Source organism: Lissotriton helveticus, chromosome 7, assembly GCF_964261635.1.
Source record: "Lissotriton helveticus chromosome 7, aLisHel1.1, whole genome shotgun sequence".
Lineage (NCBI taxonomy): Eukaryota > Metazoa > Chordata > Amphibia > Caudata > Salamandridae > Lissotriton > Lissotriton helveticus.
In genome coordinates, this window is record NC_136068.1 from 194,263,957 (window position 1) to 194,283,342 (window position 19,386).

The following is a 19,386-nucleotide window of genomic DNA, read 5'->3' on the forward strand; positions in this document are numbered from 1 at the left end:
GTTGCGGAGTAGCGTGCATTGGCATACAATGTTTTGGCATAAAGTGAAGCAGCGCAGAGTGCAACGTTGCAGAGTGACGTCGTGTGGAGTGGCGTAGAGTGGATTTTAGGCAGAATAGATTGGAAAGGCCTAGATTGGAGTGGTGTAGAGTGAAGTGGCAAAGAGTTGAGCTGTGTGGAGTAGAGTGAGGTAGAGGGCATTGGCACAGAGTAGAGTAGAGAGGCATAGAGTACAGTGGCATAGAGCACAATGGTGTGCAGTGGTGTAAAGTGGAGTGGTGAAGAGTAAAGTGCAGTGACATTGAGTGGTGCAGCGTAGAGTGGAATGGCGTAGAGTGGAGAAGCAAATGTGTGGTAGCACATCGTCATTACAGACAACACATTTTGAATTGAAAAAACTATACAAGGCTCAAACAATAATGTGGGGAAATGGCTTCACCTAATGTATTGATTTGGTTTGATCATATTAAAGTATTTGTATCTGACACACTTCATAATTAACGAAAAAATGTGCTTTATTTGTGCATTCCTAATTCTAATTTATTCTGAATTACTAGCAATTTCATATAAATGTTGTGTGTACTAGGAAAAAAAACGTTCCTACTGCCAGTATCCAGCAAGATCGTCAGATAAATCCTCTCACTCACAAAGTCAGAGAAAGAAAAGTAAACACCAGCTCCCACAGGAGACAGAGCCTGACATTTGACATCTGATTCTGAATGCACAGCAAATGTGACAAACTAAGAACAAGATTTAGAGGCCTGTTTACAGAAAGGTGTTAGTGTGAAAAGGCTTTGCTCCTTGGGAGGCACGGACTCATGCTGAACAGTCTAGTAAGTAGAAAGCCAGAAAATGTGAGTTACAAACCACAAAGCCAATTGTAAGCAAAGGCTGGAATTAATTCCTTGTTAAGCTTTCTGAATGTCCCCAAGTTGCCTTTAGCAAATCAGACAGCTGTGCTGTCTGGTAGGCTTAGACCTAAAAACTGTGATCTACCGAAACTTCAGGGCCTCCATTTTGGAGTCAGGTCACCGCAATCCCAATCTCATAACCCACCTACAACCATGATCAGTTATGCTTTGAGCCCTTGCGGGTTTACCTGCTGTTTTCACCTTCTATCCCTCTGGGGCTGGGAAACACACTTTACAATGTGATCACTTGGTATCTCCTCAGCCATGGAGCCAGGGATGAGCAGCTACTGATGGCAATATAGATCTATGCTTTTTTTCTCTTCTACATTAACTTTCCTACGGTGTTTGTAGCTAACCAAGGCTAAACCAAAGGACGAGGGGCTAGATATATGCAGCAGTGGAGTAGCTAGACTTACTGGCATGTGGGGCGGACACTAAGCTTGCCACCTGGTGCAGGTAAGAGCGGGGGTGGCGGCAGACTGACGACTTGTTCTCGGGGGGATGGTGGTAGTCGACAGACACGTCTTGCTCAATTCCGCTGACCCCAAAATATAGTGCTGCCCCCGCCCTCCCAGATGCGCCATTGATTTGCAGCAACAAGCACATGCACAAACTTTAGAAATAGGATACTGAAAAACAAAATGGTTTTGTTTTATCCTCTCTCTGTTTCAAATGGTTGTGAGATACTAATTATGAAGTTATGGATATTCTCGCTGATGATATAAAATAGGCATAGTCAAAGCCCAGTGGGCTGACTTTAATGTGTATTTCTGTATGTGTGACTTTGCGATCATTACCAAATTGAAGCCAAATCAACTTGCTTTGCAATGTGTGGGTTGTTAATGTGATGCACAGCTCTATCTGTACATGGCGTATCCTGTCCGGCTACTGTCTGGGGTAAATCAAGGCCTTGCACCTCATCTATAAGCTGATGGGTAGTTCTTTGCAAAAAATATTGGATGAAGATTGGGCCATACGTAGATGGCATCATAACCAAGTCATATGGGAATGGTAAACTCTAGCTGGATTGTAGAGCATGGTCTGGCTAAAATACAGACAGTCTGTTCTTTGTGCAGGTTGCCCCCTTGACAATAACATCTTAAGGGTTAAAGAGAGGACCTATGTCCCATGCCGTACGTTGCGGTCTTCCGAGGCCTGTCGCCTCTCTCTCCCACGGTACAACACCACATCAAAAGGGGGCAGAGCCTTCTCCTTCCTGGTTCCACAGTTATGGAACCAGCTACCTGAACATCTCCGAAAGGAACCCACTCTCCTCTTGCTCTGGAAGCAGCTGAAAACATTTATGTTCAGAGTGGCTCTGAATGCGGTCTAGCTCCATATCCATCCACTGTCTATGCACTGTCTATGACACCGTTTAGTAGCTTCTGGCCACTCTCCTTCAAGTGCTAAGAGACCTGCTGGTGATTAGGCGCTATATAAATACCAGTTAACATTAACATCATGAAACCTTTACCTCAATGAGAATCCTTTCCATTAAAGGAAAATCAGTGAAGGCTATGGGTGAACATTTCCATTATTACGTTATCTGTTAAATCTCGTTCTCGCATTGTTTGGTGAGACCTCTACATAGTGAGTCTTCCTAACTGAATCTGCCAGCAAGAAATACCATAGTGTTACATGTGTCTCAAAGACTATTCAATCTTCATGAGACTGACATCAAATTTCCATGAAATAGAGATCATTACAACATATTCTTCTGACATACATGGTCAGTCCACTGCTACTTACTGAAATGTAAATCTATACTGAGTTTTAGAAAACATCCATGTTATTTTCTATCTCTTTAATTACTTACAATAGAGAGATTTTTGGCATGCAAAAATACATTGAATAATTATTTGACTAATGAATATATTTAGTCTGCTTCACAATGCTCACAAATGTGGCAGATAAGAGAACAAAATCATGGAGAAATCTCATTGATTCGTCCAGGATCATGCACTATAGTCAACTGGAGCAATTAGCATTGTGAACCATGTCTCCTCCACCGACATTGGCAATTTAGCCGCAAGTGTGCAACCCCTTGATAAAGGATACCTGTAAATTGGTAAATGTCTCATCACTGCAATGGATGTCCAGAATCTAATGTCCCACAGCAGGGGGTAGTGTTTATGTTATATAATTTAAATAGCCATCAGTGGCACAAAGATCCATCATACCATTATTACCCCCGAAAGTGATCAAATGAACGGGGTAGTGAACACATGCACTGTGCAAAGGGAAGTATATGCAGTATTATAAAAATATTAAATATACATTGACATGAGTCAAGATATGATCATGATAGGTTTTCACTAGCAACAGCCCCCAGGTCCTAACACCCGCCCACGGCAGCAACCCCTCTTAGCTCCTCAAAGTTCCCCCTCCAGGCAAAGGAGGCCTCACCTATGGTGGTGATGACGGTGATTGCGAAGTAGAAGGAGCCGGCAAACCTCCACTGCTTCCCAGAGCGGTGCGGCTCAGACTGCAGGACCACCCGCTGGATCTCCCCATAGTCCTCCTCTGTGAAGTGGTACTTCCTCTTCAGAGCGCCCTGCTTCTGCTCCAGGACCTTCTTACGCGAGGTCTCAGTCTCAGACTCCAAGGCGTCAAAGACCGCGGCGCCCACCAGCAGGTAGGAGAACATGCAGAGGATGAGGGACAGTGTCCGGATGTTCTGCTTCTTCATCCTCGGCGGTGAGGGTCATCAGAGCTGGGGTTGCAGCTTCCGGTGCTGGGGCTGAAGGTATCACCCAGAGAGGGGCTCTCACTCACTCTGGCTTGGAAAAATAAGGTCTCTCACTCCGGGCAGAGATCTTACTCAGGAGGACAGTCCACCCTGGTAGAGATGAGTTCTCTCTGTCTGGCAGAGGTAATGCTGCACAACCTGGCAAAGGGACAGGTCCTGACCCTGGCAGATGCAGGACCTCTTAGCTCAAAACAGGTATGGCTAAGGGAGGGTCCGCGTCCATCTTTCTGGTTCAAGGGAAGCAAATCTGTTGAAAGTCCCAGCCAGGGTGCTAATGCACCATTTCTGCACTGAGTAGCCAAAAACCGTGCTTGAGGGAAATGGCATACACACATGAAAAACCATCCAGGGTGCCTTTTGCAATAATGGATGCTGGATCTTGTGAGTTCGTAAGGGGTTTGCAAAAAAAAAAAAAAATCAAAGCATTGTCACCAGCAAGGGATTTAACAGTCACACAGAGTCACACACGTGTAAGACATTGCAGCACAGGAGAAAAGATGCTGAGTAGAAACACGAAGAGTGACTCAGCCCTGGAGTCTCACAACCAGGGAGGGAAAAGTATTCAAACCGCACGCGCACGCCAGCCTCGCGCTGACAGAATTTGCATCGTCTCCCTTGGCATGAAGGGGAAGGTGCAGGCGAGTGATTCCGGCGGAAGACCTGTTGCGTTTGGGGTCGGTGCAAATGGAGTGAAATCCCATTGCCGGCTGTCCACACGGTCCCCTGGGGAAGGGTGGGGTCAGTAGGCAGGGGTGATGAAGTGAACGTCCCTCGGGGCAATGCTGGATTGGGCGCCCCCTGTCGTGGCTGGACCAAATAACTCTTGCCCGGGAGCGCACCTCTGGACGGTCCTGTGGGGGTTGACGGACTGCTACCCACACTAACGACTCCACACGCCTGTGGCACCCGGTCCCTGTAGGTCCTGTGCCGAATGTTGTCCCAGGAGCTGCTGAAACAGGCTGCACCGGAGGGGGTGAGGGTTTCCGGTGCAGTTTCCAACCAGCTGCATTTCTGAAGAGAAAGCTTTCGGTTTGTACCTGGTGCAGACAGAGCAGCCGGGATGTCGCAGGAGAAACAGAGCTCGCCTTCGCCAGTACGGAAAGAGATGCTGTGAAGTAATAGTCGACACCGAGGGGAGGGGCGCCTCAGTTGCCAAGGCAACCAATTGGAGGCTTTCTAGAGGGGAGGGGGGGGGGGGGAGCAAAGGCAGTGAACGGAGTCCCAAATTCCGGATGCTCTCGGTGGAGTCCAGATTCCGAAAGGATGGGCTAAGAAGCGAGATTGTTCGCGGTGTCTGAAAGTCTTCAAACGGACGAGCTGGGAATGCAACCAGTGAAGACCATACTAAAGGGAACAGAGAAGCAGCGCCAAGTGATGTACAGGGGAACCCCAGCGGTGCAATGTGAGCACACCCGAACCTGTGAGATGGGCTGTAGCAAGAGATCTCCAATGACAACACACGGTTCTCTTCTGGCTCCTCTGCCTTCTTCACCGCCCTCCTCCACTCTCACTGCTGTAGAAAACACACTCACACACACACACACACACGCGCACACATACACCACCACCACCCGGTAGCTCGAGCGGTCTTCTGGTACAAGGCCTCATACTGCAGAGCTACCCCTCAGGCCACGCAGTTTTTAAAGACAGCAGAACTATCCATCTTGTTGCACAGATCTCAGGAGCAGGTGCCTTGGGCAGCTGAGCTGTCTACCCAAGTTACGTGGATCACAAAGGCCCACACATTTGGTACAAGTCATTCCTATGTATAAAAAGATTTAAAGGCTCCTGCAGCAGGCCTTAGAGGTAACCCTCAGGTTAGGCCGCTTTTACATGCAGCAGGGCTATGCAGCAGGATGCTCTAGCCCAGGATTTACTCAGCAGAGAGCTACCACCCAAGATCTCAGTCAGCAGAGAGCAACCACCCAAGATACACAGATCTCAGTCAGCAGAGAGCTACCCCCAAGTTACACAGCTCTCAGTCAGCAGAGAGCTACTCCCAAGTTACACAGATCTCAGTCAGCAGATACCTACCACCCAAGTTATACAGGACTCTGTCAGCAGATAGCTACCACCCACGTTACACAGATCTCAGTCAGCAGATACCTACCACCCAAGTTATACAGGGCTCTGTCAGCAGCGAGCAACCACCCAAGTTACACAGATCTCAGTCAGCAGAGAGCTACCACCCAAGTTACACAGATCTCAGTCAGCAGAGAGCTACCACCCAAGTTATACAGGGCTCTGTCAGCAGAGAGCAACCACCCAAGTTACACAGATCTCAGTCAGCAGATAGCTACCACCCAAGTTATACAGGGCTCTGTCAGCAGCGAGCAACCACCCATGTTACACAGATCTCAGTCAGCAGAGAGCTACCACCCAAGTTACACAGATCTCAGTCAACAGAGAGCTACCACCCAAGTTATACAGGGCTCTGTCAGCAGAGAGCAACCACCCAAGTTACACAGATCTCAGTCAGCAGATAGCTACCACCCAAGTTATACAGGGCTATGTCAGCAGAGAGCAACCACCCAAGTTATACAGGGCTATGTCAGCAGAGAGCAACCACCCAAGTTATACAGGGCTCTGTCAGCAGAGAGCTGCCCCCAAGTTACACAGCTCTCAGTCAGCAGAGCTACCACCAAGTTACACAGCTCTCAGTCAGCAGAGAGCTACCACCCAAGTTATACAGGGTTATGTCAGCAGAGAGCAACCACCCAAGTTACACAGATCTCAGTCAGCAGAGAGCTACCAACCAAGATACACAGATCTCAGTCAGCAGAGAGCTACCAACCAAGATACACAGATCTCAGTTAGCAGAGAGCTACCAACCAAGATACACAGATCTCAGTCAGCAGAGAGCTACCCCCAAGTTACACAGCTCTCAGTCAGCAGAGAGCTACCCCCAAGTTACAAAGCTCTCAGTCAGCAGAGAGCTACTCCCAAGTTACACAGATCTCAGTCAGCTGAGAGCTACCACCCAAGTTACACAGATCTCAGTCAGCAGATAGCTACCACCCAAGTTATACAGGGCTATGTCAGCAGAGAGCTACCCCCAAGTTACACAGCTCTCAGTCAGCAGAGAGCTACCACCCAAGTTATACAGGGCTATGTCAGCAGAGAGCAACCACCCAAGTTACACAGATCTCAGTCAGCAGAGAGCTACCACCCAAGATACACAGACCTCAGTCAGCAGAGAGCTACCACTCAAGCTACACAGATCTCAGTTAGCAGACAGCTACCACTCAAGTTACAATGATCTCAGTCAGCATATAGCTTCCACCCAAGTTACACAGATCTCAGTCAGCAGAGAGCTACCACCCAAGGTACACAGCTCTCAGTTAGCAGAGAGCTACCACTCAAGTTACACAGATCTCAGTCAGCAGAGAGCTACCATCCAAGTTACACAGATCTCAGTCAGCAGGGAGCTACCACCGAAGTTATACAGTGCTCTGTCAGCAGATAGCTACAACCCAAGTTATACAGGGCTCTGTCAGCAGATAGCTACCACCCAAGTTACACAGATCTCAGTCAGCAGAGAGCTACCACCCCAGTTATACAGGGCTCTGTCAGCAGAGAGCTACCACCCAAGTTACACAGATCTCAGTCAGCAGATACCTACCACCCAAGTTATACAGGACTCTGTCAGCAGATAGCTACCACCCACGTTACACAGATCTCAGTCAGCAGATACCTACCACCCAAGTTGCTCAGATCTCAGTCAGCAGAGAGCTACCACCCAAGTTATACAGATCTCAGTCAGCAGAGAGCTACCACCCAAGTTACACAGATCTCAGACAGCAGAGAGCTACCACCCAAGTTACACAGATCTCAGTCAGCAGATAGCTACCACCCAAGTTATACAGGGCTATGTCAGCAGAGAGCAACCACCCAAGTTACACAGATCTCAGTTAGCAGAGAGCTACCACTCAAGTTACACAGATCTCAGTCAGCATATAGCTACCACCCAAGTTATACAGGGCTCTGTCAGCAGAGAGCAACCACCCAAGTTACACAGATCTCAGTCAGCAGAGAGCTACCACCCAAGTTATACAGGGCTCTGTCAGCAGAGAGCAACCACCCAAGTTACACAGATCTCAGTCAGCAGAAAGCAACCACCCACATTACACAGATCTCGGTCAGCAGAGAGCTACCACCCAAGGTACACAGATCTCAGTCAGCAGGGAGCTACCACCCGAGTTATACAGGACTCTGTCAGCAGATAGCTACCACCCAAGTTATACAGGGCTCTGTCAGCAGAGAGCTACCGCCCAAGTTACACAGATCTCAGTCAGCAGAGAGCTACCACCCAAGTTATACAGGGCTCTGTCAGCAGAGAGCTACCACCCAAGTTACACAGATCTCAGTCAGCAGAGAGCTAGCACCCAAGTTATACAGGGCTCTGTCAGCATAGAGCAACCACCCAAGTTACACAGATCTCAGTCGGCAGAGAGCTACCACCCAAGTTACACAGATCTCAGTCAGCAGATAGCTACCACCCAAGTTACACAGATCTCAGTCATCAGAGAGCTACCACCCAAGTTACTCAGATCTCAGTCAGCAGAGAGCTACCACCCAAGTTATACAGATCTCAGTCAGCAGAGAGCTACCACCCAAGTTACACAGATCTCGGTCAGCAGAGAGCTACCACCCAAGGTACACAGATCTTGGTCAGCAGAGAGCTACTACCCAAGGTACACAAGTCACAAAAGCAATTATCTCCAGGTTACTCTGGCCTTACAAGCTCCCCTCAGAGGAAATAGTATCCCACAGGTTTTACAGAACTGACTGGCTTGGCTCTAAGTCAGAAACTCTCTTCATTGGTATATGCTGCTCTCACAGGCTCATTTTTAGTCCAGGTCTCGCAAATCTTTCAGGCTTCTTTCTATAAGAGCAGACATTTCTCAGGTTATCCAGATCCCATGTCATGGCACGTGTTGGCGGTTGAGGCGTGTGTATGGAGTCCCCTCACTATTTCTCGAGGGAGGACATTCTTCTCTTTAGACCGAGTCCAAGGGAGGCTTATAGGTGCTTGTGGTGTTGCTTGGGGCTCGTCTTCTCCCATTTTCAAAAAAGCGCTAGGCATTGTTAGAGCAGATTTTTAATTCATAAATAAAGATGAATGATTTGCAACCAAAACATATTTGTTCCACTTTCCACAAAAGGAAAAAAATATTAACAAGGGTTTAAAAAGCGGTAAAAAGAATGTAAAATATATGTAAATACAGTAGTCGTAGTTGCAAAAAAATGGAAACAAAAAATGTGAAAGAAACCTCACACAAATAAAAAAAATCACCTCAGTTCTATCTGTGTAGTTGGGCACCCATGGAGGATTGGAATCGGGGCCTGGCTGCAGACGACACCCTGCTCCCAAACCACTGCTGTGTATGGCTTAAAGCTGTGCCAACTGCTGACAGGGAGTTTGTTGGTTCAATGGGGTTGGGTGCAGTGTGCAGGGCCAGACTGACCATAGCAGGCACCGGGCGTTTCCCAGGTGGCCCAGAAGGGTTTGGGGCAGTTTTGGACCCCCAGGGCGCCGGTATTGTTACAGGTGGCCGGTTTTGCAGCAGTGCTGCAATATCGACTGCCTCTAACAAAAGTGGCAGTGGGAGTGGTGCTACCAACTCGCTCCCTCCCCCGCCCCATTGGGGCTGGTGGAGCTGATTGCCAGGGCTGGTTTCAGTTGCCTGTGTGAAATAGATGAGTGAAGTCCACTTGCCACCAGTTTTTACCTTTGATCACTGTGTTTACTTCTGCTTATATATAATGTTAGCAGGGCCGGACTGTTGCTCTTTCATCTGCCCTGCATATGTTCAATTGCACCTTTGCAAGTATTTAACTTCTACTGAGATTATCTCATATGAGTTTGAGCTTCATTCCTTTCTCTGTAAGTCATGAGCCCTCCAATACAGCTTATCACGAGCCTCAACTCTAGATTTTAGCCCTACATGAAACACTGAGTCTCAATAAGACGGTAAACATCATTTACCATGCATGCGAAACAACGCATGCCATTACAACACGGTCATTACCGACTTGTTACATCGCATGCCATTACAATGCAAGCCGTTACAACGGCTTGCTGTAAGGGGCAGTAAGTGTGGGATTTAAAATCCAACACCTTCCCTACTGTTGCACAGACTGTAGTTGGAATAGTAAATTATACTATTCTAACATTCAGCGCCCCCCCCCCCTTTACAGCAAGTCATTTTAATGACTTGCATTGTAATGGTATGCGATATAACAACGCAGTCATTGCAATGACTGCATTGTAATGGCATGCGTTCTAAACGCATGCGTTATAACATGGCCTATTCCAATAATACGCTCAGCGTTACCACTTCAGTTCTTACCAACTTCTCACCCGTGCAGAAGGCTCAGAAAGTGTCAGGTACAACACGACAGTACTTGGGAAGTGTAATAAAGCAAGAAGAAGGTGACAAAACATTGCATTATTTTAAAGTTATAGCGAGAGACTGGGAAATCAGAAGTGTGTGAAGCATAAATGTCTGTTGCATATTGGGAAATTTGTGTTTATGCAAGCAGTGAACAACACCGTTGGCAGAAGCGGCATAAACAGGTAGTGGAAGTGGACCATAACCTTCTGAAAAACAAACTGTGGACACTAGGACATATTTATTTTTACAAGTTAGGAATTGACCAACGACCAAGTGTGATGTTATCTTTATATTTCTTAACAACCCACTATTTACCCTTTCATACTTTAACAAGGTGCAAGTGCTTGAAAGAAGCAGATTAACAGCAAAAGGGTTAACAATACAAACAAAAAAGCACTGGCACAGTCACCAAATCTGCCTTGCATTTTGGGTTTGAATAATGTATTAAACATCCTGCTGCAGTGCAAAAAGAAAAATAAGTGAAAAATGTTTTATTCATACAGTGCATCTTTGAGATAATACATTTAATATTTAATGATTCAGTGTACTTTAAGATGTAAAATAATCTCTCATGCAGCATAATGCAAGCACCCCCTATGAGGTGGAATGATACATCATACAAATAATTCCTTGAGGTGAAAGATAAATAACTCTCAGGGCAAAGTCAATAGGTTTTGAACCAGGTAAGACCAAGATTTTTACTCTGAGCAACAAACTTCATAATGTATTTCTCAAGTTCCACGCTGCTTTCAAAATGTTGCCACTTCAGTCATTCCTAATTTAATTATTCATTAATATACTAAAGTCATAATTGCGACATAAAAAAATTAAGCAGACTTCATGCCTACCAAACTGTCTGAGCCCAGATTTTCTAAGCCTTTGCGTTGTCCTTGGGTCGCAAAAGGCGATGTAAGGGGCAATTTTCACTGCCTTGCATTACTTTGTAAAGAAACATAACACAACGCTGCAGCTTGCGTTACATTGCATTGCCGTTCCTAGTGGTAGGCGCTCCATGGCTGGAGCCTTGGCATTCCCATGCATCCACCAGTGTAATTAGGTGCAATCTCAAATTTTCTGAAATCAGTAAATTTAGTATTAGGCCAAAATGGAACACAATCTGACCATTGGGTCATGAGGAGAAATATGTTTATTTATTCTCATTGCATCTTCTTTAATGCCTGATGCTTTAGTCATCATGCTTAGAAAGAGGATATTGGACCATGGTGCAAATATGCCTGCATTTGCGCTAGACAGTCTCAAGTGCCCCAGCTCAGGTAGAGAGCTGAAGAGCATCATATCTTAGTAGTTATGGTGGTGTTCAGGTCTCTCTCTCTCATGCAACACACCTCAGCAACTTTGCTTGCTGCCGTGCATTGCAGGAACCTTTAGCAAATATGACCCCTAGCTATCACATGACTTTGCCCCTCCACTCAATCTCAACAGTAACTTGGGCTTGTGTCTGTGTACCTTATAATGCTCTTACCCTTCTACTGGGGTTGCTGATTGTGCAATGCTGTGCCTGGTTAGAATCAGGACAAGAATCCCTCTGATGCTTCCTCTACTCCTGACATTAGATCTCCATCCCTCTGTTTCCAAGAGGTTTGTTCATGTAAGTGAAATGGACCACAGTCACTCCTAAACAAGGCGCCTGGTTACAAAATACACCCCTGGACAATATATCATCGAAAAACCTGCCTATAGACTAGGAAATATTATTACACAGGCTGACAGAAAAGGGATAATTACAATACTACCTGATAGGGAAGGAAACATTGCCTATTGCTCTCTACATCCTCATCAACATTGGCACATCTGCATATATGGCTGAGAAGCTCATCATCTATGGAGGCTCTCTGCACATCTACAGCTAGGACTACATCATACTGAAGGCAAACAAGTGCCAAAAAGAAAACAAATGAGCCAACAGCCCTTCTATATCTGTGCTCTTAGGATCTGGAACAACCTCCCAGGGTCCATTAGGAATGCTCATTGGGCATAGCAACTGGGGGGAGGAGAAATTGAGGGGATATGTCCTGCACAGAATTTTTTAATAGGGTGGGGGGGCAGCCAGGGCACTGGACAGCCGCCAGGTTTTACGCGGCTTCTTCCTGCTGCATTGTAAATAAAGCAAAAGAAGGAGCCTGCCATATTTAGATTTATTTCACAACCCCTCTAATGTGGTTTTCTCTTTCAATAACCACAGAATATGCCTAGAATTTATTTTTACTTTTGAGATTATATGCACCCAAACATGTAAAAAATGAAATACAAGTAAATAATATAGCGACCTTCCAAATGTCCTTTTTTCATCGATTGTACTGAATATAGAGACCAACAATATTGTGGCATACTAATATCAAGGACAGAGAACCGAGGGACAAAATATTGACATGTAAGTGCATATAGGGATGAATAGATTTACTATTCATAACTCCACATTTACGTGAAGCTATATGTAGTGCATAGTTATATTAAGGTGGTGTTAGGTGTAGAAAATCTGGAGGTACCTACTTTTGGATATCATATTTTCGATATTTTGTCCTCAATATTCTGTCACATCGATACATATTTTAAACATATTTTTATTAGGATTCTTCATAATATATGCAGTTTCATTGTAGAGAGCAGACTAGTATTTGGGCCAGATGTATGACCACTTTTTGCATGCGCAAACGGGTTTGCGAACCTGTTTGCGCATGCAAAAACATATTGGGCCATTTACATCGCCCATTTAGCGAGTCGCAATTTTTTTGCGACTCGCTAAGTAGGTTTCGCGACTCGCTATTTGGAAGGGGTACTCCCTTACAAATAGCGAGTCTCAAACCAATATACTAATGTTTTGCAACCTCAATTGCGGTCGCAAAACACTCGCAATTACCACCTATTTCAAGTAGGTGTTTATGCATTTGCAAAGGGGAAGAAGGGGTCCCCAGGGGACCCCTTCCCCTTTGTAAATGCATGCAAAATCATTTTTAAGGGCAGGCATTGGTCCCAGGGACCACTGCCTGCCCTAAAAAAAAGAAACGAAAACATATCATTTAAAGTTTTTTAATGCATCCCGTTTTCCTTTAAGGAAAATGGGCTGCAATGGAGAAAAAAAGCTACTTTATTGGAAAGCAGTCCCAGACATGGTGGTCTGCTGAGCCCAGCAGGCCACCATCCCTGGAAGGGCTGGCATTCACAATGGGCTCGCAAATTGCGAGAGGCTCATTAATATTAATGAGCCTCGCAATTTGCGACCCCATTGGGAATCGCGAAATAGTGTAAACACACTGGTGTACATTTCATTTAGTGCTTTGCAATTTGCGACTCGCAATGTGTCGCAAATTGCGTGGCACTAAATGAATGAATGAATGAATGAATAAAACTTTATTCGGTCTCAAAAGTTCATAAAACCATAAAATTACAAATCCACTATGTGCACATTCTTTTTCAGTAATCGTCCATAGGAACAAGCAAATAATTTATATGATAAGAAAATAATTTTAACAATGTGTAAAGCAAAAAATTCCGTTTCTAAGAGTTGGAGTATCATTAAAGCTGGGCGACACTGATGTAGGCCTAAGCTTTTTAAAATTGGTTTAAGATACAGTTTTCTGGGTTTGGTATAGAATTTACAAAAAAGGTCATGTGGATAGTTGATTGGGAAGAGGAACCATCACAAGGACATTCGGGGAGAGACCGGGACCAATCGTTTACTGTGGGGAAAGTAGTTAACCTAAAAATAATGTTTAACCTACATCGTGTAAGGAGGAACCTATCGTATGAACTGATAGGCCATGACAAGTAGGCTTGAAGACTCATTGAAGTCTGCGTCGTTAGGGCATGCTGGGTTGACGGTTTGTGAATTTCCGCACAGACACGGAGCTCCATCAAGTGGGATAGGCATTTATTTTAAGCGCCTTCCTGGTAATGGATCTCAATTCACAGGGGAATGAATAGAGGCGATCTAAACTCATGTCGTGAAGAAACCTTTTAACATAATCGAGCCAACTTATTTTGGAGATGTTATCTAGCAGAAGACAATCCCTCACGATGGATTGAGTGAAGGTTAGATTGTCAGGTCCAGATGTGATGCCATAGGAGGATAGGTTCTGCCTTGATGAGGTCCGTAATATATGGCTGGCCTAGCTCCAAATGGCAACTAAAGGTGGACATTCCCTAGGGGACTGCTAAGAGATAAATGAAAGGGTCGTACATCTGGCCCTTTGTACGTAGCAAAACAAAGTACACAACATTTGCAAGATGTATGAACGTAGTGCTCCAGTATCGTATGACTGAGGATAATCTTGCTCCAACTATGTGTAATTGCACCAGAACACATCATTTGCCCACTATCCCAGTATGTGTTATCAAATATTTCCCTCTTGCCAGTAGCGTTTGGTTAGGTTCAGCCAATACGTGATACAGTGACTTTAATTTACGATCATCTTAGAGGTAATCCACCGGGGGCTTGAAGCAAGAGGCTGTCCCTTGGTGGTTTGGGGGGTAGGAGGAGTTCAGGAGCATGTGTCCCTAGGGGAATCACTGTGGAAAGCGTTATTGAGGTATTTAGCCGTCTAGTTCCATGAAGGCAGTGAGAACTTCCATTAACAGCTCTTCTATGGCTTCCTACAAATCCCTCATAGTTCCTCAATTTGTATGTCAGTACTCTCTACTGTACCCCAGGAGGTCTCTCCCTCATGCTTCCATATACTCTGTGGTGGCCCATCTGAGACCAACAGTGCTGCGCTATGTTCCTCCGGGTCATAACCGGGCCCAAGTCCAAAAGCCTGTTGCCCACTTTCTTACTCGTCTGCCGTGTGTTAATATCCAGAATACAAATCTCCAAAGTGTGTAGGTTGTGTCTGTGTAGCATCTGCTCCAAGTCCCACACCACCTTGGTCGGGAATCTCATCACTATAGGACAACTCCACACCATGTCCATGAAGTTTGCATCCATCTTGGCACAGCGCATGGCATCTGATTGCATCCTAATGTTTAGAATGTGTGGAATGAGGTAAGTTTGATGTAAGAAATTGAATTGTGCGTATTTGTAACATGTGTTCTGTGATACTCTCAGGGGCAGATTTACAACTTCTGGCCCATCTCTGCAAATCAGATGGGATGCGCCAGAACAGATGTGTCACGTAATCCCTCCCTTGCGCCACCACGGATGCGTCGCATTTACAATGCGGCACACCATGGTGCAAGGAGGGGCAGATGCGTGATGCATCTTGCGGCGTACGGGCGGAACATTGCTGGAGTCGCGTTCAAGCGCGACGCAACTCCTGCAATGCACAGGGGCCGCCCATACTTAATGTTTTGCGTCACTCCTTACACCTGCTTCAAGCAGACGTAAGGATTTGACGCTGCAGCGTTGTAAATCTGACTCAGTGAAATCTTGTAGATTTCACTGCGTCAGTTTTACGGGGCTTTCCTGCGAGGGAATGCCCACCCTGCCACAGAATGCCCACATGAAACCTGATGCAGGTTTCATGTGGCGCAGGGCTTTACAACGTGACTCATCTGCCTAGATGCATTACGTTGTAAATAAGTCGCAACGTGGCGCATGGTTTACGCCGCCACTGAGTCACAAAAGTGATGCAACGGCGGCATAAAAGTGTCACAAGGGGCTTGTAAATCTGCCCCTCATTCCTTTCCCCTAAACGGTCTACCCAAATCAACTTTACATCGGCTCTGTAATGCAAGCAAGTTGTCTATGACCATGGACAAGGTGATATAATAGTTCTATTAGAAGAGTCTGGGGCACCTCCAAAGTCAGCGAGGTTTGGTGCAGGTCATGTGTGGGTGCCTCCGTTGGGCCCACCATACTGAGACGGCCCACTGATCTAATTAAAGTAGCGTATAATAGGAATTCCGTTGGTGGCAAGCCATCTTCCCCAACTAGTTTATCATGGGTGTGGGCCCACCCTTTCATGTAGCAGTCCCCTACTGATTCAATCCCAGACACAATCTACTCCCACACCCTACGTTCCGTGAAAAGCCTCCCCAGGATGGTTATGCCGGGCATGGGAAGTGCAGCCACATACAACGGTCTTTTGGACCACTTATTTCCAGCAGCAGAATGCTAGGCTAAGTAGCTCAGGGCCCTGAACCTCTCTCGATTATGCTCCCAATAGCAGCACCACAAGGGCTCCCTGGCGTCACAGGTCTCCCACTTCCCCCAACTCTACTGTGATGCGTCTGGCTAGCTATCTGACCAGTCATTGTAGCTGGGTGAAAAAGAAGTACACAAGTCTGATCACTATAGTCTTTCCTGTCTGTTGGGCACCTTAGCACTTCCAGTGAGACCCACTGTCTACCCAAATGCACCTTAGCACTTCCAGTGAGACCCACTGTCTACCCAAATCCGATCACGCAACAAGGTATTTAGCTCCCTGACCCAGCTCTGCAGTATTCCTATGGGCAGGTTCACAAAAAAGTACAGGATTTGTGGCAGGATGACCACTGTAGACAGCATGATTCTAGTCATAATCTGTAGCATAAATGATACGCAACTTCGCAGGGCTCGTAAGACTTCACCCAGGGTTCCTTCCCATGTATCCATTCTGGAGTGGCACACCATGTACCAGAGGACTTGGGGTGTCCATTCAACGGCCTGTTGAGACTCAAGCCACAATGGATCCTGGAACTCGGGGGACCCGGAGAGTCACTGCATTTGTTCTAGTTAGTACGTAATATAAGAGACCCTTCCCTGTGATGCTCCAGGGGACTCCGGCATTAGCGTTGCAGAGGTACAGGAGCTGTTGTCTGCATACAGTAAAACGTGTTCTCCCCTTGCCCTCAGTCCTCAACTTGGAGACAAAGGGTTCCACCATCCCATCAATGATTCAATATTCAGGGGGCACCGAGTTCCACCAAATACACTGAACCAATAATAAGACACTAGAATATGTAGGTTTAATGGCAAAGTTTTGTAACTTTTCTATTTTTAATTGTAATTTCCTAACTTGAGCATCCAGAGAAAAGTACAAAACCAACAAGATGTACTCATAATCCCCATCCTTCTCTGCACAGCTCAAGGGCATGTAGCAGTCATACTCCTACAATTACGAAACACTACTCCAGTGACACAGCTTCCACAAGCAGTGACGAGCAACTGACTGCATTCCAAGAAGATCACAATGGCCAACCAAGGTGTGCCACTTCACCAAACATAAAATGTCATGCGTGCACAGCTGCTTTATCATTCTGTCAAAAAAAGATGGATCCCCTTGGGGAGGCACTTGGGAAACATGTAAAGGTGATTCTATGCACAGGTTTATTATAGGAAAACTGAGGCATAGCTAAAGATCAAATTCTGGTTGATGAGAGAAGAAACTGGTTGACGAGAGAAGAAACCACTTATTCAAAGACAATCATGCATACTGGTCACTGATACTGCAGTGCAAACCACCACTGATGTGCTGGAATGGAAGGACGTCCCCAAGGGACAAGGAACCAACCTAACAATCCTGATAGGTATCCCATCCGCCGCATTGCAAGTGCATTATATCCAGCGGCACTTGTAACACAGTGCAAAGGGTATCCATCGAGTTTGTGACAGAGTAACCTGTCCCCCAAACTCTAAATCAGTTGATACAGTTGGTGATGCGCAATGATAAAACATTAGCTGAATTCTGATAGCCACATAACTACAAAAGAGTCTAAAAATCGGAATATCTTGGGGTATAATATGCTGAAGGCTTCAGGAGGGGAAGATTTTAAGCGGGGGTGGCCTTATTAGCAGGGTATGAAGGCTGTAAGGTTTACAGGTCTAAAATAGATCAATCCAGCAGATAGGCCATTGCTGATATAGCGAAGGATAATGTTTGCTTGACTTTGTGTGGAATAGGCCACGTTACAACGCATGTGATACATCGCATGCCATTACTACACGGTTGTTACAACGACTGTGTTGTTACATCACGTACCATAACAAAGGAATTCGTTACAACGATTGCTGTAGGGGGCGCTCTGGATTTTGGAATGGTATAATTTACTATTCCAACTCCAGTCTGTGCAACAGTAGGGAAGGTGTTGGATTTTAAATCCAAAACCTTCTGCCCCCTACAGCAAGTTGTTGTAACGACTTAAGTTGTAAAGGCTTGCAATGTACAACGACCGCATTGTAATGGCATGTGATGTATTGCATACGATGTAAATGATGTTTCCCCTTTGTGTGGGGTGTATGCACCAGATAATGATGACTCCTTACTTTTAAATTTTTTGGCAGCTGAACTACTGTGCTAATGCCAGTCCCCTTTTGCCATTTGTGGAGGCTTTAATCTGTTATTGGAACCACAAACTGACACCACCTCGGGTCCATTGGCCATGGAATGCATGAGAAAATCCCAAGCAGATTTGAGAGTAGTTAGTCAATCTCATGCCTTATTGATGCATGGCGCTTTTGCCATGGGCTTTCAGAAGGCTTTGCGTTTTACTCTGCACCACATAAGACCCTTTCTAGAATCAATATGATCTTTGCAAGCCATACTCTTGTCCCGCTGCTTACTATCAAGCTGAACCCGCTCAATAGTCTGATCACAATTCTCTGTCTTTATTTATGTCACTGTCTCTAAGCCCCTGTGATGGTATTGCTTCTCCCTCAAGGTGGTCGTTTGACGTACATTGTTGCTGTACAAGTGGTATCTGTATAATATGTCAACCTCTTTGGCTGATTACTTTCTGTATAATTAAAATTTGGCCTCTCCAACAAATGGTGGGATACGGTGAAAGTGGCTATACGGGGTCGGACTCTTAGTTATACCACCGAGCACAATGAAAGGAAGAACAGTCCCATACAGACCTATTACCTTTGGAACTTAAATACTCCCAAAAAGTGGTTGTAGGTGACTCCCGGGAAATCAAAAAAGTGCTGGAGCAATGAATTATCACTCATATGAGATTTCAGAAGGAGATATGGGATAAGGCTTATCAGAGATGGTGCACAAAACAGGCTTTATGTTTTGAGAACAGTGAAGAGATGGAACAGGTTCTTTCTTTTCAGATTAGGGACAAACAATCATAGAATGCAATTGCAGGCATTCATGGTTCGTCCAGTAAGGTATGCCGCAGATTCGCTAATATTCTATCTATCTTTCAGGAATGTTATTCATTTTTTTATCGTGAGGGGAGCGCCCCCTCATTAGCAGCTATAGCAGGGTACATAGAAAGGATAAGCTTACCATATCTAATGCCAAATCAATCTCAGATTTTTGAGGCCCCTGTCACGTATGTAGAGATTAAGAAAGCATTGATGGAGCTAGCCTCAGGGAAAGGACCAGGACCAGATTCTATTCCTCTTGAGTTTTACAAAACATCTGCAGATATTCTAGTCCTTAGAT

At 45.6% G+C, this 19,386-nt stretch overlaps 1 protein-coding gene across 2 annotated transcripts in view; it reads right to left on the minus strand.

Annotated features, from left to right (window-relative positions):
- KCNK15 (potassium two pore domain channel subfamily K member 15) overlaps positions 1-19,386 on the minus strand; it is a 124,471-nt gene that overhangs the window by 58,819 nt on the left and 46,266 nt on the right. The window contains exon 1 of one of the 2 annotated variants that reach the window (XM_078651925.1): positions 3,317-4,772. The exons of the other annotated variant lie outside the window; for it this stretch is intronic. Coding sequence (XP_078508051.1) covers positions 3,317-3,599 — 283 coding nt within the window. The 5' untranslated portion in view covers positions 3,600-4,772. Of the gene's footprint in view, positions 1-3,316; positions 4,773-19,386 lie in introns of those variants that run through there. 2 annotated transcript variants of the gene reach the window in all.